The sequence below is a fragment of the Oryza brachyantha genome, chromosome 4 (assembly GCF_000231095.2).
Source record: "Oryza brachyantha chromosome 4, ObraRS2, whole genome shotgun sequence".
NCBI classification, from domain to species: domain Eukaryota; kingdom Viridiplantae; phylum Streptophyta; class Magnoliopsida; order Poales; family Poaceae; genus Oryza; species Oryza brachyantha.
The window spans coordinates 14,658,761-14,682,081 of NC_023166.2; the positions used below are offsets into that span (position 1 = coordinate 14,658,761).

General features: G+C 42.7%; 4 protein-coding genes and 2 non-coding genes across 6 annotated transcripts; 3 read left to right on the forward strand and 3 right to left on the reverse strand.

The window, feature by feature from the left end:
- Positions 1-3,250: 3,250 nt before the first annotated feature.
- LOC102714283 (transcription factor PCF1-like) lies at positions 3,251-4,415 on the forward strand. The gene has a single exon (XM_015836448.2). The coding sequence runs from the start codon at positions 3,287-3,289 to the stop codon at positions 3,902-3,904; it is 618 nt and encodes a 205-aa protein (XP_015691934.2). The 5' UTR covers positions 3,251-3,286; the 3' UTR covers positions 3,905-4,415.
- Positions 4,416-5,029: 614 nt separating this feature from the next.
- On the forward strand, positions 5,030-5,102 carry TRNAF-GAA. Its single transcript has one exon. It is a non-coding gene; the product is annotated as a tRNA-Phe (tRNA).
- A 2,011-nt stretch (positions 5,103-7,113) lies between these two features.
- TRNAT-UGU lies at positions 7,114-7,185 on the reverse strand. Its single transcript has one exon. It is a non-coding gene; the product is annotated as a tRNA-Thr (tRNA).
- A 2,650-nt stretch (positions 7,186-9,835) lies between these two features.
- Positions 9,836-11,085, forward strand: LOC102714094 (cytosolic sulfotransferase 17). The gene is given in 2 exon segments (XM_015836394.2): positions 9,836-10,431; positions 10,433-11,085. Coding segments are annotated over 2 exon segments (1,053 nt in total). The 5' UTR covers positions 9,836-9,924; the 3' UTR covers positions 10,979-11,085.
- Positions 11,086-14,528: 3,443 nt separating this feature from the next.
- On the reverse strand, positions 14,529-15,185 carry LOC102714371 (alpha-amylase/subtilisin inhibitor-like). Its single transcript, XM_006653551.1, has one exon. It carries the CDS (start codon positions 15,171-15,173, stop codon positions 14,529-14,531), a length of 645 nt encoding a protein of 214 aa, XP_006653614.1. The 5' UTR covers positions 15,174-15,185.
- A 4,084-nt stretch (positions 15,186-19,269) lies between these two features.
- LOC102714552 (GEM-like protein 4) lies at positions 19,270-20,733 on the reverse strand. The gene is made up of 3 exons (XM_006652476.3): positions 20,392-20,733; positions 20,201-20,269; positions 19,270-20,086 (listed from the first exon to the last, which is right to left on the reverse strand). Exons 1-3 carry the CDS (start codon positions 20,573-20,575, stop codon positions 19,632-19,634), a joined length of 708 nt encoding a protein of 235 aa, XP_006652539.1. The 5' UTR covers positions 20,576-20,733; the 3' UTR covers positions 19,270-19,631.
- Positions 20,734-23,321: the final 2,588 nt, after the last annotated feature.

Genomic DNA, 23,321 nt, shown 5'->3' on the forward strand with positions numbered 1-23,321 from the left:
TGGATTTAGTATAAGTTATTTTGGATTTATGAATTGTATATTTTCAGTTTTAATTAAGCTTACATAAAAATATATTGATATCTATGGCACTAATTTAGTTTCATTAGTTCTATCATTGAATATATATTTATAGTGTGCATTTATTTTGTATTAAAAATCTATATTTTCTATACAAATTATCAAATTTTAAAAAATAATTAAGAACAATAAAAGTGACCTATGATATGAAAATGTTACTATAATATTACATATAGCATATAAAACTATGCATTCTGCTACGTGTAGCACGTAAGTTTGTGTTTTTTCTCGATAAAAGATTGTCTCATTTTCTATAGCTATTTAGTGCTATAAATAATGGTATTAAATACCATACAATTAAAAATCTACTTCAGAACATGAAATGATTAATTTTCACCTAGATTTTCTTTGAAAATATAATATTTAATAGTTTAAAAATAATGTGCACGAAAGTTAAAGGAGTAATCCGGTCACCGCCGTACTCCCTCAACATAACCGGGGGACATAAATCTCGCAGTTTGCTGCATGCTGAGGGTGGCCTTTTGCTTGAAAACGACTTGAAGCAATGCTCTCGAATCTCGATCGTGCTGCGCCTGCGAATCAGTTTTGGCTTTCTGAGCGAAAATGACAAGCCTGTAGCTTGGTCGCCGTCCACAAGCTACTGTAGTACTAGCATCCATGCAAGCCTCGTTCATGGCTGTCGCATTACATCAGAGCCTATCCTCCTATCCTACCTAAGATCGAGCTCCCCGTTGCACGAGTCCTGAAAACCGACGTAAATGGTGAAGTGAAAACACGAGGTGAGAAACTTGCAACTTCACTTACTGGCACTGCTTCGTTTCGCCGGTGTCGTACCTCATTTTAGCACACAACCCACAAGGCCACAACACTCCGTTCAAAGAAACCACAGCAAAATCAGCAAAGCGAACCAAAGTTTCTAATGGCATATGCTATGCTGCACGTACTAGTAACACCATTCGTTATAAAAAAGGAAACAAGTTTCTAATGGCATTCACAGCACATGTATATCTATCTATCCAGTGGTCATAATACGTCACGTAGGACGAGGCCACATATCTGAAAAATTATTTTCTCTCAGCACAAATGTCCTCATGCAGTAGTTTGAGATATGTATGTCCGTCCTTACCATTTTGTATTTGAATCCTTTTAGCTTTTCAATTTACATATAAATCCTGAATATTATAGTAAGGAACTAAAGATCAGATGATGCTTGAAAGAATCTCTCTTGACCAATTGACACATTATACTTTCCCTACTTCGCCTCATCGGTCACCCCTCTCCCTCTCCTCACCAGCACCACCAACACGCCCCTCTCCTGTCCTCCTTTGCCGGCTCCGCTCCCTCCCGTATGTCTCCTTTGACATTGATCCTTCTTCCTCGAGGGATTTTCGAAACCCATTATCGTTTGCGATTTTTTGGGGGTGGAGAAAGCGGGACAATCGCTCCCCCAACAAGCATCACCGTCGTGGCTTGTTACTTTTTTGACGAAGCCATTCGTATCTTGCAGAAAAACCGTGGATCATGATGAAACCACTCTTCCTCACCCCCTCTCACCTCCACGCAAGTAGTTCATCTACATGGCGAGTTGGAACCACTCGTCTTTTAGCTCGGCATGTAGGCACATTACGAATGTCCTAAAGAGACCAAGGCTTCACCATGTGTACACTGCTCAATTTTTGAAAGCATAAAACTATGAAATATACGGAGTATCTCTCTTCTGATGCTAGAACATCCGTCTAGATTCGTTATACCATTAGATTAAATATTTGTAGATAAAGAAAAAAACATGACTTTATTATCACCCGTTCTGTTTCAAAATATTAAAAATTAATACAGGTTACCCTTACTCCGTCTTAAAATATAAAAAAAATAGCGGAGGTTTCTATATTGTCGAACGAGTGAGTACAACTCTTGTGTTGTTGTGTTGTGGGTGAACGATTGAAAGAAGGAAGCCACTGCTCATGAGGCTACAGCTCCAGCAAAGTGAAAACCTACACAGGCCACGGGCTCCATCAAAGTGAAAGCTCCCCATGTGCCCTGCCCCCCTATGCCCACAGTGCTGCACTGCTGCTACAGTACAGAGCTGCATGCCTGTCTCTGCAACTCTAGAGAAAAATGCTAAGGTGGTGTTTAGATTGAGAAAATTTTTAAGAGAAGTGTTACGTCAAATGTCGAAAGTGGTTTTTGGACACGAATAAAAAAACGAATTTCACGGCTAGCTTAGAAATCACGAGACGAATCTTTTGAGCCTAATTAATTCGTCATTAGCACATGGTGGTACTGTAGCACTTATGGCTAATCATGGACTAATTAGGCTCAAAAGATTCGTCTCAAGATTTCTTATATAACTGTGCAATTAGTTTTCTAGTTCATCTATGTTTAATGCTTTATTTAGGTGTCTAAAAATTTGATGTGATGTTTTTGGAAAAAAAATTAGGAACTAAACAAGGCCTAAGTTAAGCCGCCTGCATCTATTTCCTTTCCAATAATTGCAAAAAGAATCTCTGGAACACTGGAAGGCTGGGTTTTTCATCATTCAGATCGTGTATCAGTTGGAATAAATAAAGATGCCCCCAAATTCCACTGCTTTGTTCTTCATAAAGCAAATCCGGAGGTAAAGAAACTTAAAGGCACGGTTAAACATAACATTTGATCATTTATTTGGTAATTGCACGATCTTTTTACTACTTAGACAGTTTCATGAGTAATGATTCTACTTAGGATGTGTGCACATTATTCTGGTAGACCACATGTAACAGTGAAATTTAGCAGAGTTTTATGAGCTTTTGCGTCTAACTAGATTTTAAAGGTAGAATTGGATTTGAGTATACATGCCTTACCTTTATTTTTTGCAAATAAAATTGTATTTTGTATCAATTTACATATGCTCTGTATCATCAACATAGTAAAAAACAAAATTTGACACATGAGTTGATTACAAAAAAAATGCCCATGTCATTATATAGTGGTTTAGTATTTCAAAGTTAGTGCACAAACACATTCCTTCAGGTGAAAAATGCAATTGCCGTGTGGGCGTAGCAATCATGGGCCCATGACAGTGAAACCATACAAACTATCAACAAAACTTTTTTACACACTTAGAATAAATGCACAAAATGAAACTTAAACACTCAAAAAAATCAATTTATAAATATATAACCCCAGGGAAAAGGGACCAAGAGGGCAAAGCCCTAGCTATCTTTCTACACTCCCTATCTGTTCAGTGTTCCCTACTCGCACGGAAGCCATGGCCTCCCGCGACGCCGCCACCTTCCAGCTCTACCGACCGATGGCAATGCCAACGCCGGCGGCGCTGCCACCGTCGCAGCAGATTACAATGCCGTTCACGGCGGCGCCCGTGGAGGCGCTCGTGCTGCCAGCTCCTGGAAAGGCGGCGGCGGCGAAGGGCCGCAAGGCCAAGGACCGGCACAGCAAGGTGAACGGGCGCGGCCGGCGCGTGCGCATGCCGATCGTGTGCGCCGCGCGCGTGTTCCAGCTCACCCGCGAGCTAGGGCTCAAGTCCGACGGCCAGACCATCGAGTGGCTGCTCCGCCAGGCCGAGCCGTCCATCCTCGCGGCCACCGGATCCGGCACCACCCCGGCCGTCTTCTCCTGCTCCTCCGCCCCCTCCACTGCCTCCGCCGCCTCCGCCGCCTCCATCCTCGGCAAGCGGACGCGCCAGGACCACGAGGCGCCGTCGTTCTGGGAGGCGCTGCAGCCGCGTGCCGTGTCGTGGGGCGCCCTCTCGCCGTCGCAGGAGGCGCAGGCGTACGCGTCGTCGGTGGCGCAGGCCCACCACCTCAACCTGCTCTCCGCCCTCTCCAGCGCCGCCACGAGGCGGCCAGCAGAGGAGGAGTCCCGGTGATCGCCGCCGCGTGCAGCTCAATTTGCGACGTGATTGCATGCGTGGTGGCGCGCGCCCGCGGTTAATTACTACTTGGAGCGAGTAGGTGTCTTGCTTGTTTTGTGTGTGGCTTGTCGTACCTTTCCCATTTCACAGGTGCTTCCCTGGGTGAATTTTGTGTGAAATTGCCTGATTTTACGCTGGAGAATACTAGCTCATAGCTGGTGAAGAATCAATAATGTCATCAGATCATCAGAGACAGCAATTGTAGATAAAAAGGTCTTTTGGATTACTGGGCTCGTGAATTGTGAATTTTCTGTTCTTTCTAGCAGTGTGTGTGTCTGTGCCATTGCCATGGGTTCTGTCATCTGTGACACGACCTTTAGTATTTACCTTTTTAATTAGCATTGTCATGTCACTGTTGCTACGGCAACTGGTCTAACACGGTGCTGGTATGTTTGTTATTCCCGTGAGGCTTGCCTGATGTTAAGCTCAGTGTGCGTAATTGTGATTGCATTGCTAGTCATGGAGAATGGAAAGCCTTTAAGCACGGTTTTGGTTTCTTGATGTTTTGAGAAGAAAGGCCAGTGAGGATGGCGTTGGCTGCTGACACAACAGCCCAAACAATGATCTATGCGCCATTTCATTGGCAGATTGCACTTTCCTGCAAACCAATGATCACGCGGCGGCTTTATGTTCTCCTCAATCCATACGCTGTTTATCTCCATGGAGTCATGAACAGGATGGCAGATCTTCACAAAATTTCAGTAAATTGCTTTTTATCACTGCACCGAGGCAAAAGCTGCAGCCCTGCCCTGCTCTGGCACGGCCGCTGCCACTTTGCCCCTGAGAAAGGTTCAGCCTGTTCCTCTGGACATGATTCGTGTCAAGCTGTAGACCATTGGGGCCGTAAAGGCGCTGTGCTTACATATTTCTGCACACCCATATGGTTCACTCGCTATGCAATGCTCGCAGAATTCTCCAACTGATACTGTTACTCTGCAGCACAGAAAATATGCTAGCATTGAAGAACATTGTTCATGAACCTTTACTGTTATGCCAGCGTCCTTGCCGATGAGCGAATTTTCTGTTTGGACTCGGTACTTTGTCAAGGTAGTTAAAGAAAAAACAAAACAGAAAACAGCAGCGGGGATAGCTCAGTTGGGAGAGCGTCAGACTGAAGATCTGAAGGTCGCGTGTTCGATCCACGCTCACCGCAATTTTATTTTTCAAAATCATATGCAAATGGTTTTGAATATATTTTCACTGGTCTGTGATTCTCTGTCCAATTCTCTTTCAAAATCATATGCAAATGGTTTTGAATATATTTTTACTGGTCTGTGATTCTCTGTCCAATTCTTCTCACCTGGTCTTCGGCGTTCAATTCTCTTCCAAAATCATATGCAAATGGTTTTGAATATATTTTTACTGGTCTGTGATTCTCTGTCCAATTCTTCTCACCTGGTCTTCGGCAAAAAGATAGGAGCATAGGACTTCGGCAATTTGGCTCCAACACGGAGCAGACTGCAAATGCTCCACAGCTGCGTGATCTGCCAAAATCCTATGTTCCGTGTAATCCACAAAAGAACATATGATTATCAAGCTCGTTGTTCGGCCTTTTCCTGAAAAAAAGCTATGACATATTTATAAATAAAAAATAATTTATGAATAAAACTTATATATTTTTTCTTGTGATCTAAGAACATAGGCTAAAAAATAAACTATGATAAAAACGCTCGAAATCAATTGCAAATTTAAGATTTAAATATAAATTTTGGCTTTGAAGTATAAGCAAAAGTGAAAAGATAAATTGTAGGTCTGTGTTTTCTTATGGATGAAAGATGCAATATTTTATATATATTTAAAATCTACTAAAGTTAATGCTTAATTAACCATACATTAACTGGGTTGGGTTGATCAGCCGTTTGAAACACGCCCTCATCCCCTAAAAGCTGTTGCCCGCAGGCCGCAGTTCTCACATGGAAATATCTCCCTACTTACAAGTGCCGCGAAGGATTATAGTGCGGCCATCTTTATTGACTAGCAGCAATGCGTTATAATGAAATTTTATTAATAAATAATTAATAGTATATTATTAAAGTAGAGTTAATAAAAATAGTCTAATGTATAGGTCTTGAAATTTTTCTTTAAAAAATATAAGGGAGTTGGTGGTGGGACAGGTGAACGATTCACTGTCACTCACGAGTATAGATAATATTTTACTTTGGATTATTATTCATCTAGAATATTCACTTTATACTAATTAAATTAAATTTGTTCATGTTCCACTTTTTCCGATAAAAAACCAAGACCCTGCTTTTACTAAAGCAAAAAGAACATTCATGCTGGGGATACAACTTACAATCAAGTCTCAAATATCAGAAATCTACCAAAACACCAATACAACATAGCTAAGAAACACAGCCACTGCCTCCACTAGGTCTGAACATATTCGGCCAAACACAAAACAAAAGCTAAAACACTTCACTAACTGCAGTCTAAGCAACAGCCCTCCCATTGGTCTTGGTTTTAGATTCTTGACACCATCCAGCAGCTTGGTCTTCATCGTTTCCAACTGGTCCTCCTCATCTTCTTTTGCCAAGACTCTCTATTGAGATATAAAAGAAACAACTCTATAAATAATAATATATGGAGAAGAGATAATTTTTTCTCTGAACACCATATCGTTTCTAATTAACCAAATACTCCAACAGCATGCTCCTAAGAGCATCGCGGCCACTCTACTTTGTTATCTGTTCTCCTATCCACAACCAAATTAAAAAATATCTCTAAATCATTAGGGGCTACCTGCCAATCAAACACATCTCTAACCAGACACCACGAAATTTTGCCAGAGTGTACTGAAAGATAACAGATTGAATTCTATCTCTTATTACCCACCAAAGAAAATGGTTGACTTTCCGCGGAATAGGAGGTTCATGTTTCACTTTGGATCACTTAATATCTAATAATGCCAAAACCTTGTTAATGACAATTTTGGTAGTTTTTATAAGAGTGGAAGCTTTCAGAATTACCAAATCTTGGTAATATGGTGGTGGGTTAAATGTATTCTGTTTGTTGCGCAACCAGAATTTAGCAAATTTTGGTACCTTTAAAAGTGGCCACAATTTGAACAAGAAGACTAAAAACCAATTCTTCCTGATTTTTTGGACAAATGGACAATAGCTTCATGAACAAATCTGAACGTGCCCGAAAAACTAAAACGAAATTGCCCCCATGCAGGATCGAACTACAGACCTTCAGTTTACAAGACTGACGCTCTACCACTGAGCTATAGGGGCCGGTTTACTGTGTTTCTACTCGTGTAATTACTGTTGTATAATTAACCTTTTGCCACCTTTGGTTCTAACAGATTTGTGACTGGACCCACATATCATAGACACATGAGGACTCACATGTCACAGCCAGCAAGTGATAAATTCATTATCATCTATTTCTAAGAGTGGCAAAAGGTTAAATGCCCCAACTACTACATCCGTTTTATACTGTGATGAATGGTTGATGAATGTATATGATTTATATGTGTGTTTAAATTTATTATTATCCATATAAATTTAAACAATACTAAAATAATTTATATTGTGAAACGGAGAGAGTATAATTTATTATACCGGACGACAGCACGGAAGCACACAGGTCACAACACCCGCCAAATACAAGTTCGCGGCGCGCGGACGGTCCACCGGATTCAACCCTGCTTCGCGCTTACTCGCGGCCAGCAAAACGCCCCGCCTGTTGTAGTCTTCCCTCTTCTCCGGCACGCTGTTTGCTGCAGCGCATCATCAATCAATCAGGTACCTTGTATCATGCGGGATCTTAAGGTATTAAATCATTTTTCACCATTAGATTTAGCTGAATATGATGTGTACTGTTAGATCCAACGATCATAAACGATTTGATACCGCAAGGTACCGGTCTAACAAAAAATATCTCGAGGTACCGGTATCTCACGGTACCAAATTATTTCTGATCGTTAGATCTATCAATGCACATCCTATTCAGCTAGATCCAATGATAGAAAACGATTTGATACTTCGAGGTACTTTTTATTGGACCGGAGTGAATCTCAATTTTATACTAAAATTTTAATATCTCTCGGTACCTACTCAACCACCGTAAAATTAATCAAAAAGAAAAAGACATCCAAGCAGTTATAGTTTGTTGTATGCAGCATTTACAGGCAAGCTGGTTGTTCCATGTTGTTGTAATATGGTGTAGCTATGAGCTTTGCTAATCTTCTCTGTTAATCTATGTTGAAATACAGTTAGTGTTTCAAGATTGACGAACATGGGACATAAACTTCTGAACAATGTATCGTCATTACTCAAACCTGGATGCTTTTGGCCATAATTCCTAACTCATCTACAATATGGTATGGACAGTTCATGAATTCTGTTCTTCTGTCCAGTGTTGTGAAAAAAGGCCTATAAGGCCACATACAAGGAGTGAGTGCCCAACATTGTTCCGCTTAACTGTGACGTATGCCTCACATGCACTAAAATGTGGGTGACCAGATGAATACTGTTTGCACTTTAGAACCTTGCTTCGTTGCTTGTATTTTAATTGATTCTTGTATTTACCCTGAGTATTTGGATGTTAATAGAGAAGACAACTAGACAAGAGAGCATTCAAGGAAATCATTGTATAATCCTAACTATTACAATAATACCTGGTTGTACGGCATGATGCCGATATCTCCTGGGAGCCAACTGAGGAATCCAAGCATTGATTCCCTACATTCAGTATGAAGATGGGCCTTGATTCCCACCAGGGAGATTCCTAGTCGGGCTAGCATACCAGTGGTGTGGCAAATTGGCAAGTGCATGAAGATGCTTTCCAAGTGATCGATTTGCTTCAGTTAATTTTATTAATTGGAGTTGGTTTGATTGGAAATCCTTTTATTAATGGTGGTTGATAGGTTAGGAGCTGCTAGGATATAATATAAAAATCCAGCTTGTCCCCTTGTCCATTTGATTTTTGTCTGTCGTTTCATGGTTGAAACCCCTTAGAGTATTCTTAATATAATTACTAAGATAATTTCTATAGTATTAAATGATAAAATGCGTTGTCATATAGGATAAAAGATGATGTGACAAATAAGTTAACGGAAAGAGAAGAAAAACATGTCTTGCATGAGACATCATTTCTACATCACATCAAAAACATGATGAGAAATGAGTACTATTAAATTCAACGTGAATTAGTAGTGTTTGTATGATAAGAGTTGTGCTTAGTACTAGTTTTTTTATAACGTTGAGGGTAAAAAAAACCATGACAAGTATGTACGGGACAAATTAAAATAACAAAAAGGATAGAGGGAGTCCGACAAATAAAGATAATAAATAATTGAAATAACCTTATTTTTTGTTTTTCCCTATCTAACGTTTGACTATTCATCTTATTTGAAAAATTTGTAAAAAATCTAAAAAAATTAGTTACACATAAAGTATTATTCATATTTTATCATCTAGTAATAATAACAATATTAATCACAAAAAAATTAAATAAAACAAATAGTCAGAACACGAAAAAACGAAAAATAAGTTTATCAGAGGACGGAGGCAGGATAGCGTTGATAGGGGCATAGGACACACATGTAGTGCCAACGGCTGACTCAGGAGGTTGTCAGTTGTCAGGATTTCTTTCCTCCAAACCGGCCATATGCAATACTAGTAATTTTATTTTCTTTTTCTATGTCCAACGTTTGATCATTTGTTTTATTTAAAAATATGTATAAATTTTTTTTAAAAAAATAGTCATATATAAAGTACTATTTATATTTTATCATATAGTAACAATAAAAATATTAATCGTAAAATAATTCAAATAAGATAAAGAGTCAAAACATTATAAAAAAATTAAAAAATGATCTTATTTTGGGACGGAGGCAGCAAAAGGAAAGATTATTGGCAACTAACTTGTCTCGTTCCTCGTTTAGATCATCTTAACCTTGCTGCCTGTTGTCTTCTCCAACCGAGGCATTACATTAGGCATACTCATCAACAGAGCCACCCGTCACCATGTCTTCCTCCTCCGTGCAAACCTCTCCCTCGCATGAAGCCCATGCAGAAACTGACGAAGAACTCTACAAGCAGGTCACCGAATTGGTGTCCACCTGGCCGAGCTCAGAACCCATGCCCTTCCTCCCACTCTATCGCCACAACAAAGGCTGGTGCTGTAGCCTCATGCCTATGGTCGGTGCAGTGGTCGCCGACGCGCGGTTCGCCGCGCGCCCCTCCGACATCATCATCGCCACCTTGCCCAAGTCCGGCACGACGTGGATCAAGGCGCTCCTCTACGCCACGGTGAACCGGAGAGAGCACCCCGCCGACGCCGCCGACCACCCTTTCAACTCCATCGGCCCCCACGACTGCGTCAAGTTCCTGGAGTACCAGCTCTACACGAACAACAGCGTCCCGGACCTGGACAGGCTGCCGGACCCGAGGCTGTTCGCGACGCACGTCCCGTTCACGTCGCTGCCGAGCGCCGCGGCGGCGTCGGGCTGCAAGGTCGTGTACGTGTGCCGCGGACCCCAAGGACAACCTGGTCTCGCTGTGGCACTTCGCCAACAAGTTCAGGGCCCGGGAGGGGCAGGAGCCCATGTCGGCGGAGACCATCGCCGAGGTGTTCTGCCGCGGCGTGTCGCCGTTCGGGCCGTACTGGGACCACGTCCTCGGCTACTGGGACGCGCACGTGGCCCGCCCCGAGCAGGTGCTCTTCTTCAGGTACGAGGAGATGAAGCTTGACGCGGCGGTGCACGTCCGGAGGCTGGCGGAGTTCGTTGGCCTGCAGTTCAGCGCGGAGGAGGAAGAAGGAGGCGTGGTGGAGGCCATCGTCAGGCTGTGCTCGTTCGATCACATGATCGGCCTGGAGGCGACCAAGGGCGGCAAGACGGAGCTGGTGGTCGGCACGGTGGCGAATAGCTCGTTCTTCCGTCGTGGGCAAGTCGGGGACTGGGAGAACCATCTCTCGCCGGAGACGGCACGGCGAATCGATGCCATAACCGAGGCCAGGTTCAAGGGTTCCGGTCTCTGCAGTGTCACTGGGCCAAGGCACATGGATGCCTCCCTTTGATGGGACGTGTATTCGCCTGTTCGGTGTGTGGCTCAGCATGTAGGTTCGTATTCGCCACTTGCAGTCTGAAAATCATCTTTTATTAATTAATAAAAGAGATTTACTTCGTTCCAAAAAAAAGTACCTTGAGATACCGGTACATCGTGGTACCAAATTATTTCTGATCGTTGAATCTAACAGTACGTGCACATCCTACTAAGCTAGAGCCAATGGTGAGAAACGATTTGGTACAACTTTTAGTTTAAAACTATGTTGTATTTTATTCTAACTTTTTTTTTGAAAGGAATCAGCACGGGATTATGCTATTTCATTAATAAAGGTGAAGAAGAGTACAAACCCCTATGGGCGAAAGGAAACAAAAGAGAAAGGGGAGGGGGAACAGAGAAACGGGCACATTGGGCTCTACATTTTAGGAGCAATTAAGGGTGCGTTTGGTTGGTGGTCAAGGTGGGATGGAATATGGCCATCTATATTTTTAGGGATATGGTGATCTAGTTTTATGTTTGGTTAGATGTATGGGATGATCCAATTTTTTGTTTGGTTGGATGGATGAGGATGTATAGGATGGACATATTGAATTACTAATAAATAATAATATAAATTAATCATCATAGATTTTATCATAATTAATATAAATTATCAATTAAATATATCTATCATCATTAATTAACACTAATTTAAACTTGGTAATTACTAATTAATGTCAAAACAAGCTAATTATCATTAAACAATCACTAATGATCATGGTTCGCGAAGGTGGATGAGCTAATCCGGCCAATTTGGCCGGATACACCTATCCAGCATCTTCGTAGAATATTTCCTTTCTGGGCCACCATATCCAGTTTCGCCCACGAACCAAACACATCAAAAACCTGAACGGCCATCTCCCATTCAGGCATATCCTACCAACCAAACACACCCTAAATCTCCAAGCTTCTTGGTGCCCGCCAAGGACCAAATTCTGGCCTCGTCTTTAATTTTTGCTATGAGGCTAGTAGCCGAGGTCTCCTCCCTGTCGAAGTCGCGCCGATTACTCTCTTTCTAGATTTCCTAGACGATTATCAGGATAAGGGTTTGCAATCCTTTCTTTGGTACTCCCCTGACATTGGATAACATCTCCCACCATTCCTGAACACTCTTGGTGGAGTTCCATCATTCTGGGTCCAGTTGTTGATATGCCACCGACGTAACTGACATCGTCTAGATTCTTTTGATGTATCTACAGTGGGCCAGGAGGTGTTTCACTGACTCGTCCATCGTGCAACATAGGGGGCATACTTCGTTATTTGGCTAACCTCTAGCCGTAAGCCGATCTGAGGTCCACACTCTATTTTGAGTCACCAACAAATTTACACTTTGGAGGGGCCCAAGTTTTTCAAATGAGGTTGTTGAGGTTAGTTTTATTCCAACTTTTAGTTTATGTTTCTATATATAATTATATTTTCTTATAAAATTATATTGATGTATCTAGAATATTTTTATAATGTAGATATATTATGATAAGATGATCAACATCTTTATGGTTTTTTCGATTAGTATGAGAATTTATAGTCTACATATTATGTTTTTGCTTTGAGTTATCGATAACATGTTAAATGTCCATGGTTTGCTATAGGCAAAAGCAAATATATTATATATGTCACAAACAGAATATATATCAAATACGTTAGAATCGAATTCAAATGTACGTCATTCAGTAATTTGAACTGAATATTGGAATATTTCATAGTACTGGGAAATACTATGTTCCAGTTTATAAAAAACGTGCAAAAACAGCAGCGGATACCACTAGAGTTTTAAGAAGTTAATAGATCTGTTGTTATAAGATACTACTTCATCGAGACAAAAATATTTGTTGTATTAATAATTTCTTAAATACTTAATTTAAATACAAGTCAAATGATACACATAGATTTTCCTTAAGAAGTTGATACACACTAGGATGTCTCAATCTTTCGATAAGATGATAAGTCAGTAAAATGGAGCGATGTTGGTGATCCAATTACCGCTGTCCAGGGACGTTGCGACTTAGCAATTGCTACACCAACTCTAAAGACAGCCGTGAACATGACGGATGCACGATCAACCCAATTACAAAGGTATTTATTTCTACAAGCAATCGAGAACTAGCAAGCATAAGATGAACACACAACTCAAATTGATTAAATCGGCAAAAGTATCAAAAAGTAGGGTTCTAAAACAATCAAACCGATGATCTAACTGATCAAGGGATTATACGGTAAAGTAGCAAAACTAACTTTTGATCTATACAAAACCTGAATTAATCTATGGTGACTAAGGAAATATATAAATAGCATGACGAGCTAGGATTGTCCTCTAACCATAAGACGCATCACTAAAGGATTTAACTTGATACATGGGCCTACAACCAAAAACTTGTGGCGCATCACCGGTGGGTCTTGACATCCCAATATTGTTTTGGCAATTAGAGCCGATTGGAGTTGAATATGGAGATTAGGCCAGATCCGTTAGGAAGTAGACTTTGAGTCGTTTCCATAAAACAATTATATGCTTGTTTGAATCAAACGTTGTGCAGGAGGTCGAGTCGGAGATGGTCTTTATGCATCTTATCCATTGTTCCTGAACTTAGTAAAATCATCAGAAGCACCCAGTAGTATTCCAATCAATAACAAATCGTGTTTGTGCAATCACAAGAACACATTCACCAAATAATTAAGTTGGTGAGCACGACCTCGTGTAATTGGTCCTTGTAACACTGGTTCAGTTTATAGAGTTGGTATAGTTATATCGTTAGTGGAGATGTCGTCATCAAAAGTATTATCATAATATCATAAACTTATTAGATTTTATAAATTTATTATAACACAAAACTATTTACTAGAATTTTAGAAATTTGATCAAATCTTATTTGAAAAGATAAATTTTTGACCGGAGGAATAACATATAGTAGATAGATGGAATATGTTCTATATGGTAAAACTTCTTTAGTCTCATAATTCTCGTCGTTGTAAGACGATTGTACGGTCTCCAAAAACCTACCTTTTAACTACAATTTTCTATCCTAATATATATTAAATAAATAACTTTGTTACTTTTATTAAAATATTTTTACGGTTTATCTACGCATGCATGTTGTTCTAGTGTTTTAAACTAAAGATTTAAAAATTATTGATAATTAGATTTTAAAATTTTGACTTAATCCTCATCTAAAACGATTTGAATTATCAATTTGGGGAGTAGTAATAAATATTGGCCGGCCTCTGTACGACCCGGCGAAAAAAAGATTGTGCACGTGGTGGATTTAAACTAGCTGTGTGAAACACATCCATACTATTCGTTCATCCCATTCGTGTTTGTTATAACAAGCCCGCCTGAGGACAACCAGGGAGAACCCTTGCTCGCGAATCACGATTTATTAGATAGGCATGAGTACATGACACGGCCATGAGAACCTGCTAGCCGATCGAGCTCCACATTATTCAACCAGCGCACGCACGGTACAAACGCATCACGCGTGAACCAGCACAGCACATACATACAAGAACGCACGCACGGGTGCCCCCTTTACTTACTTGCTGGCCTTCTTGAACACCACGACGTGAGCCGGCTGGCTGGCGCCCAGCCACGCTCGCGCGCCGTCCCTCGACACGCCCAGGTCCTGGCACGAGTCCCTGCACGACGCCAGCTTGTACCCGCCGCCGCCGTACCTCTCCACGCGGAACGCGTTCTCCCGCCCGCCGGGGCTCGGTCCGATGACCGGCCCCGTCACCACGCGCCGGACCCCCGTGAGCGGCTCGTCGCCGATGTGCCACTCGGTGGACTGCACGCAGGTCGTCGCGGCGTTGAAGCGGATGCGGACGTCGGTCGAGACGCGGATGGTGGTCTTGTCCGGCGACGCTGCGGCGGCGCCACCGCCCCACGGGGTGAAGCGCACGGTGAACCCCTTGCGGCGCTCGTCGGTCTCCTGCGCCACCAGGAGCGGGCAGGGGAACACGCGGGGCGCCATCGTGAGCCCTCCTCCGTGGCCGGGGATGGCCGGGAGGACGTAGTAGCTCTCGGCGGCGCTCAGCTCGTGGCCGTCCGTGTCGTACACCGGCGGCGGCAGTGCGGCGCCGCACGAGAGTGAAATGCCCAGGAGGGAGACAAGGAGTATGAGGGGAAGTCGGAAGCTAACCATGGCTGAAACCTTCTTGTCCTGCTCGGGCTTGTGCATGACGACGAGGGGGTGACAGTGTACGTGCCTGTGCGTGAGAGCTGCAGGTGCCTCGTCTCCTGCTTGTATTTATAGCGATCTGCAGGTCGAGGTGTCTGTGTTTTTCTTGGCTTCTGGATTTGCACGTATGATGTCAAGTCATGTTCCTTTTTATCCGCGCACGTACGTCTCTGGTGTGGGTTACACACTGATTAGCCACCTGAGCATCTGGTATTGCGGTGCCTATCTGTAAACAACATGCAGAAGTAGTGTACGTAGTAGTACAATCTTACTTGGAAACGACGAAATTTTCACGGGGTGCAAGTGTGCAACCGTTTCCATCGTTTGCAGTATATGCAAGAGGGAGACGTGTTGACGACCTTACCGGCGATGAAAAACTGATCGTGTAGATCAATTGATCAAGCGAGTTTCGCGTAAATTAAATATCTGGCTCCATACTCATTCCGGAGGCAAGTTTCCAATGATTTGGATGATGAAGGATGTTGGCTGGTGTGACAGACGGACAGTACTCGACAACAGTTTTCTGCTTTGCTTTCTTAGGCCTCCTCCAAAGGGAGGTGTTTTCGACGGCTTACGTCGAATAGTTGCCGATAGGGAGGTGAAAGAAGGGCAATAAATCTCTCAGCCAGCGATTAATCCTTCGCTAGTCTCGAATGAAAACCGAGAACACTAACGAACAACATAAATATCGATGTTGTCTCTTTCACTATTGAAAACGGATCGTCTGTGTCTCCCTCTCAGAAATCCCCGCTGCATCTTCACGTATTGTTATTTTAAAAGCACTAAGAGACAACCCCTACAGACATTCTACTAGCGAAATTGACTATAGTAGAACTATTAGAGGATGTCATGTACTATCTTAGTTATAACTAGGTATAACTATCGGAGGAGGCCTTACAAAGCCAGATCAGTAGTGATCTTTTGAAGTATCGAGAAATACTCAGGGGTATTCTGACTAGCTCCATGAGATGATGGACTAGACAGCCTGGGTTCGAAGCCTTACTCTACCTATTTAATTGATATTAGGTCCCTTCCTAATATCTAAGTTTTCTATCTTTTAGAGTATCAAAAAACAGTACTCAAAGAATTGGAGTACTCAAAAGACGAGAAACCATTCTCCAATTACCGGCCGTTGGAGAATGATCTCGCATAAAACACCTTGACTAGCCTCAGTCAAAGTCTCAATTGATTTTACCCGTAAAGAAACTCTATTAATTGAAGTAAAACAAGCGCACAGATTCTCAATAAGCAAACTGGTGCACAGCAGCACAGATTAACTAACTTATTTGCCCTTTAACTGATTATACACTGTAACGGTTTATTGGCAACCAGAAAATAATATATGGATAAAACTTTTATACGTGGGTTCTTAAAAGTTTATATTTAATGTAAAAAAGGAGTACGATAAAAAAAATCCTAGAATCAATTTCAAAATGAAGATATGAAATTTGCATTTTGGCAACGGCTTACAAACTAAATTGCAAACAATCAAAGTGCAAATCTTCTCTTGGAGCTGCACATGGTGACATTACTTGGATTCAAATTATCTTTCGTTGTTTTAATAGTAATTGTCATTTTTAAAATTAAACTATAGTCTGTGCCACCTTTTATTGCTATAAGTGTTACTTTATACTACTAACTTATACTGTATCCATTTTTTTTCATTTTGGACAGATAACTTTCCTTTTTTTCAATTTAGATCAGTCTAAAATCTCTTCCTCAACACATCAACAATATAGAGTAAATTGGTTCCGATACGCCGGTGAACTTCTACATCTATGTGAATGCCATATCTTTGCTTGAGTAGAAGTTGGATGTGGATAGAAAGAAGAGTTTGCTAGGATAGTCCAAATTAGAACGGACTTAAAAATTAGCTAGTCTGAAGTTTTTTTTATTGGTCATTGAGTACCAAATGCCCATCCGAATGTATCAGTTCAAATAGTTTTATAGACCATCCTTTGGCAGTACAAGGACAAGAACCCTGGAGAATAGAAGAGAGAATACACGGGAGACATGGAAGAGAAACACAAAGAGCACTGTTTACTTCCCTAAAGAGCACATGAAACAAACCAAAATAGTGAGAAAAAAAGGTGCTTGCATTTTCCACTTGCAAGACTAAGCTCCAAAATAGAAATAAAGCTAACCCTAAGATTGATGACATTCCCTTCGCATGCAACCACGAAGCACCGCTGAAGGAATTTTTTGCCAAATAGTCTTATAAGTGATCCAAAGTAAAACTTTAATTAAAAAAGATATCCTAAATTATAATTAGCTCTTTTTTAATAAAAATATTTTTTCTTAGTTTTACGGTTTGGAGTTTAGGTACCACACCGGAGATGAGTATTTATACTTTCAGTGCACGCTAGGCAGAAAGCTGATGTTACTCCACGTACAAAAGAGTGTAAGACGCGCCGTGTCAAAGATCATTGAGCACATTGGATCTTTCTCAACCAACCTAATTTGGATCTTTCTCCAGCCAAAGGCCAGCAAACGCAGTATTTCTACGGGGCATCACCGTCCGCCAGCAACCGCTTGGCCGCTTGATTACGTGCGTTTCCGTGCATGTGTTTTTCTCTGCGGCGGCGCACCGGCTAATGTCCCATGTATTGCCAGAGGCTGAGGCAGCTAATGCCACGCGCCCATGGCGCACCTGGCGGTAACCAAGGTACATGAAGCGCGTTCCAGAAAACAATCAACGTTGATACGCAAGTATGCAGATATACGCTGCCTAATTTGCATTATGATCATGTCCTGTAGCATTTTCGTAAATTTGAATATGAATTAGTAGTGTTTAAGTTGTGTTTAGTGCTAGTTTATCTGTGATATGAATGATATGAAAATCATTGGAAGAGTCTTGCATGTAAATACCCTAATTTGCACACTTGGTTCTGCTGGATAAATTAGGTGTTGCCTCAAATCCATTAATGTTGCTATGGAGTTTGGTGCTGTCCATCTAAAATTGTCATGGCTGGAGACGCCGGACTTGCTACGAGCTTGAGGCTTGAGCTGAACGCTTCGCCGGACATGGGAAGGGAACCAGAGGATTGGAGTATTGGAGTCTTTGGAGATGAAGAAATGCTGTGAAGAGATGGTTTATTATACATTTATTTTAGTTTTTGTTTTTATTTCGATGCCACGTAAACACCGTGTCAGCACCACATGAAATAAAAACTAAGTCAAACAAGTTACCTATGTGTCATGACTCACGTCAATCAAATCCACTTTCAATAGTGCTTTGCGACTCGATTTACACATATCAAACCCACTTTTAGTTGGAGAAATAAAAATTTTTAGGTGTCATATCAAACGTTTGACCGGATATCGGAAGGGGTTTTTGGACACGAATAAAAAAACAAATCTCACGGCTCGCCTTGAAACCGCGAGACGAATCTTTTTAGCCCAATTAGCGGATTAATTAGGCTCAAAAGATTCGTCTCACGATTTCTCACATAACTGCGTAATTAGTTTTTCGTTTTATCTATATTTAATGTTCTATTTAGGTGTATAAAAATTTGATGTGATATTTTTGGGAGAAAATTTTTGGGAACTAAACCGGGCTTATTCGAAAAATTATATACCTGTTTTTATGTGTTCAAGGGATGCAAATAAAACTAAACCCATCTATGAGAGACCTCAACTGGACTTTTCCAGCTAAAGTTCGGTTCCGGCAGAGCCCAAATAACTATGTCCACGGAACGCACGTAGGCCATACTTTAATCGGTTTATATTGCTTGTCTGGTATTGGCCGTTTCTTCAGATTTTTTTTCCCCAGATTTTTCCCTTTTGAACGGCTTTTACAATTTTTTTGTACAAAAGTTCATCATTATTTCTAAAATAGATTTTAACTTTCTATAAACTAATTCAATCATTTATACCATTAAATGGACATCACAAAAGTTAAAAAATCTTTCACCTTCATCTTCATATGTAAAAAGAACACAACCTAAGGTGTGTGCACGTTCTCAATTGATGAGATAAAACGGAATGATATTTATTTGAGGTACAACTAAATTAATTAAATATTAAAGTTGATAAGATGATTAAAAATATTATAGTGATGAAAAAGGTGTCTGCCAAAAAAAAAGTATGAGCTTGGTAAGCGTGACGGTCATAATCCACATATAGGCTGCCGAGAACACACCCTACATCTTGAAATTTACGGAGAAGATATAAAATTTGAACAACTAATATTTTTTTCCATTAATTCATCGACATGGGTCATGGTTAATTTTCGCGGCCCATCGTACAAATTAGGTACTTGGAAGAACACACACGTCAATCCAAATCGTACGCGGAAGAACTCGAAATAAGATCGAGCGACTTCAGCCAGGGCCGCCTCGCAACAAAAGACGGCGCGGCAGCCCACAACTTCCCTTCTCATCGTGCCGACGGAACAAACAGTGGTGGCCCTCGCGATCACCAGACCAGACCACCCACGTCGCGCGCGCGGCGCGCTAGTCATTGCAGCTCCGAGATGGCTTGCTGCATGTACCTGCACGACCTCTGGTAGCTCACGAACCCCATGAACCAGAACTCGAAGCCGTCCACCGTGGTGACGTGGATGTACTTCTCCTCCGGCTTGTCGGCGTTCTCGCTGGGCCGCACCTTGGCGATCCTCTTGAGCGGGACCACCACCTTGTAGGGAACCCGCGCGACGACGTCGCCCCTGGGCGAGGTGACCGTGACCGGCCGGTCGCTGCGGAAGGCGACCTTCTTGGTGGAGACGAAGAGCATCCCGGCGATGGGCCCGCCGGTGGTGTAGAGGTAGCACTGCAGCGCCTTCACCAGCCGCTCGCCTTTCTCCGCCGAGAACGCCTTCCGGAACACGCGCTCGATCCCGCCGGCCTGCAGGATCTTCGCGCCCAGGCTCAGCTTCCCCTTCACCGTCTCCGACAGTTTTGGTCCCAAGGTCACTGCACGTCCACACGGCGGTGTATATCAGGACACGGCGTTCATCATGTACGTTCCACGGATAATAAATCAGCAAGTGTTTGAAAAAAAAAATATATGCATGGATGTTAACTCACCATGCTCACGGAAGCCCTGTGCCCTCCTGCTCAGCTTGCTCACCCAGTGGATCACCTGACCTTTGCTGCCTGCAGAAATATCACCAGAAATATTAGAAATCAGCATACTCCATGCTACACATCTTGCACGCATGCATCAGAAACCCATCCGAACGACGTCCGACGGTTATGTGGTCGTGATCAATACTTACTGTGCTTATAGCCGAACGACGTGTAAGGGCTGGGGTGCGACAACGAGACCGCAAGGTGGCCGCCGCCGTCGGTCTTCCTGAACGACTGAGCCCTGGATGACAACACCTCCTCCTCTATGCCATACGCCTTGGCGGTCACCGGGACTCCGATGACATGGACGCCGTTGTTGCTTGACTTCTCCATGGCTGCTCGATCTGCAGCGTGCTTCTTACGACGAGCCTCTCGACGGAGCGAGCGGAGAGCAAGCAGCTAGCTAGCTGGGGCTCTGTGTGCTGCGCTGCGGTTGCGCTGTTTGCCTTAGCGTGGAAGGAACAACTGGATTGGTACCGGAGTGCAGCCATCGGGAGCGGCCTATATAGGCGGCGCGCGCGGTGGTGGATCCTTTTCGCAGTGGATTTGCGGAGTCAGCAACCGGGCCGGCCGAGTCACCGGTGGATCAGAAAGGCGCAGTCCACGTTCGCGTAAAGAAGGCGTAGACCCCTCCTCCGGCTGCCTGCTGGTTGCAGCTTGCAGCTGCTCGTTTCGTGAGTGGCCGCGTCACCCCCTCGGCCGTTCGGCCTGGCTAGAAATGGAGCTTTTAGAAGTAGCCCCACGCCCTTCCATGTGAAGAAGGCCAGGTGTGGTATATTCATTTCTCGAAAGCGAGATTCGAGATTTCTCTATGGTGTCGAGACGGCCAGATGGCTACGCCCTCCCCTGCCGCTTTCCGAGAAGCGCCCCATGTGCCTGCACATTCCTGCATGCACCGGATCGCCGGGAAAAAGGGTGTCGGGAGCTACGAAGGGGCCCGCCGCGCCGAGCTGATCCCTACGGTTTACTTGTACTTTGCATGGCCACTTGTATAGCTACGTTTTCTTGCATTGCACCGAGACGTTATAGTAGCTTCGTATATGAGGATGCTGGTCCAAACCCAAGGGCGGAATTGTTCCCGAGATAGAGGCCACCACGGGATCCGTCGTCCACATCGAACGACACAAACAGGTGATCAGTGTGGATTTGTGGAAGCTGTGGAAGCAGAGGCAAGAAAGAAAAAAAAACGACCGTGCCGTGCCCTGCTCTGCTTCAAGGCTTCAAGGTTTCCCTACCAAACCGAGCCCAGACGTCCCGGTCACGTCCCACGCAGCACCGACTCAGCGAGGCCCCGACCTCACCTAACGCGCGTATGTAACCGTCCGCCGCCCCGCGCGCTTGTCCGCTCGGCTGCGGTGGTGCCAACTGCCGATGCAACAGCGCGGTGGCATGGGCGCCCACGCCGTCCCCGTCGCCCGCATTTAAGCCGGCAACAGGAGGGCCGTTGCGAGGCCGGCCGGCGCTTCCTCACCGTTTCTGAAATCTGCAGACGCAAGCGAGGCGTCAGGCGTGCAGGCTGCAGCGCAGCGTAGGGCAGTGCAATGCGCCCCGCTGCTGCGTTGTCACGACTCGCGACAAGGAAAGAACGTGGCTACCTGCTCGGAAACAAAGCAGATTTTGGATGTGGGGTCGTCGATTACTTCGGCGTATCTTTCGCCGGCGGAGTACGTGTCCATAGAGGGGACGAAAGAAGTCGGCCGAGGACAAACGGGGGGACACTACCGACGAGATCGTTTTCAGGCCGATCCTGCTGTTTTGCAAGGAGATGGCAGGGAGGGAAAGTAAAGCGTCAAGCATGATCCCTCTGTTGTCATGCGGTGTAATGTCTACGTTTTACCACATGGTTTATGTGCAAAAGACGGTGTTTCTAGATACGTCGAGAAAATAGCCCGACTCAGTTAGACTAAATTTCAGGTGTTTCTACAGTGACATTTATTTACGAGAATATCTAAAAATATCATTTACAAACGTCTAAATATAAAAAATATCATCGACGAGTGTGAGTTCTACGAAATGTTATCGTAAAAAATTATCTAAGAAATGACATCGACATTAGGATTTTTTTTCCATCTCACGCTGTTAAATACACTATTTATCTTATAGCACTTAACGAAAGACGGCGGACGGAAACATAGTGACGATGACATTTATTAGATAAAGTCGTTTGTATGATAGCATTTCGTAGAGTTCGCACTTATCGATGACATCTATAAGAATTATGTGTTTGTTAATGATATTTTTAGATTTTCTCTTATCAGTTATACGTGGTATAGCTATGTAGGTCAGTAGTGATTAAAAATCAAATAATTGTAATCAGACCTGAAAATGGAAGAAATAGAATGTTTAAGTAGTGTTGTATGCATATGGTGGTTTTTATTTTATCTCTCCCACCTTGAGTTTTTGTCTTCTTTTTAAGAAGATAGAATGAGCATGGTCTGCTGTAGCGCTTGCAAATTGCATTAGAGGAGCTCGCCTGGCCCAAGGGCAAATCTGCGAAACACCACGATTGTCTATTTTCCTTTTTTTTTCTAACACCTAGCTGTTGTGGTTCCTCCAACAAGGCATCATTTTTCAAAAACAAGAGCTTGTGTTACGGCATTATACCATGGCCTCTTTTTTTTTTATTATGCTTTGCTATAAGCTAAAATTTAAGTTTTAAAACTTTTATTAATTAGAGTTGATTTTAGGGGTTTTCTATATTTTATCTTATAATATTTACTTTTAGATCGCTAAGAATATGTATATAAAAGTTTTATGCAAAATATAACAACTCCTGACATTCAAAATGTGTCAAAAATATATCGACTTGTGCATCTCTGTGCTCTTTCATCAATCATAAGCTTCCATCACTAAAGTTCACTTCTTAAACAATCACATCATTATATCATTTAATTGTTTATCAATTTCTTTAATACTCATGCATAACTCCAAAATACTTATATTCTAAGACAGAGGAAGCAATACTTATTAGGTGTCATACCTGTATAAAATGATGGCCATGTATAAAATGATGGCCATAATTTGAAATGTTTGATCAAATTATCCTAACGTCAAATGTTCATGACCGTGAGGATACTTA

Bases quoted from the DNA above. Each gene is read 5' to 3' on its own strand.
- LOC102714283 (XM_015836448.2), top strand. From the start codon at position 3,287: ATGGCCTCCCGCGACGCCGCCACCTTCCAGCTCTACCGACCGATGGCA.
- LOC102714371 (XM_006653551.1), bottom strand. From the start codon at position 15,173: ATGCACAAGCCCGAGCAGGACAAGAAGGTTTCAGCCATGGTTAGCTTC.
- LOC102714552 (XM_006652476.3), bottom strand. From the start codon at position 20,575: ATGGAGAAGTCAAGCAACAACGGCGTCCATGTCATCGGAGTCCCGGTG. The intron at 20,270-20,391 runs GTAAGTATTGAT...ATATTTCTGCAG, and splicing joins GTCGTTCGGCTATAAGCACA to GCAGCAAAGGTCAGGTGATC. The intron at 20,087-20,200 runs GTGAGTTAACAT...GTGGACGTGCAG, and splicing joins ACAGGGCTTCCGTGAGCATG to TGACCTTGGGACCAAAACTG.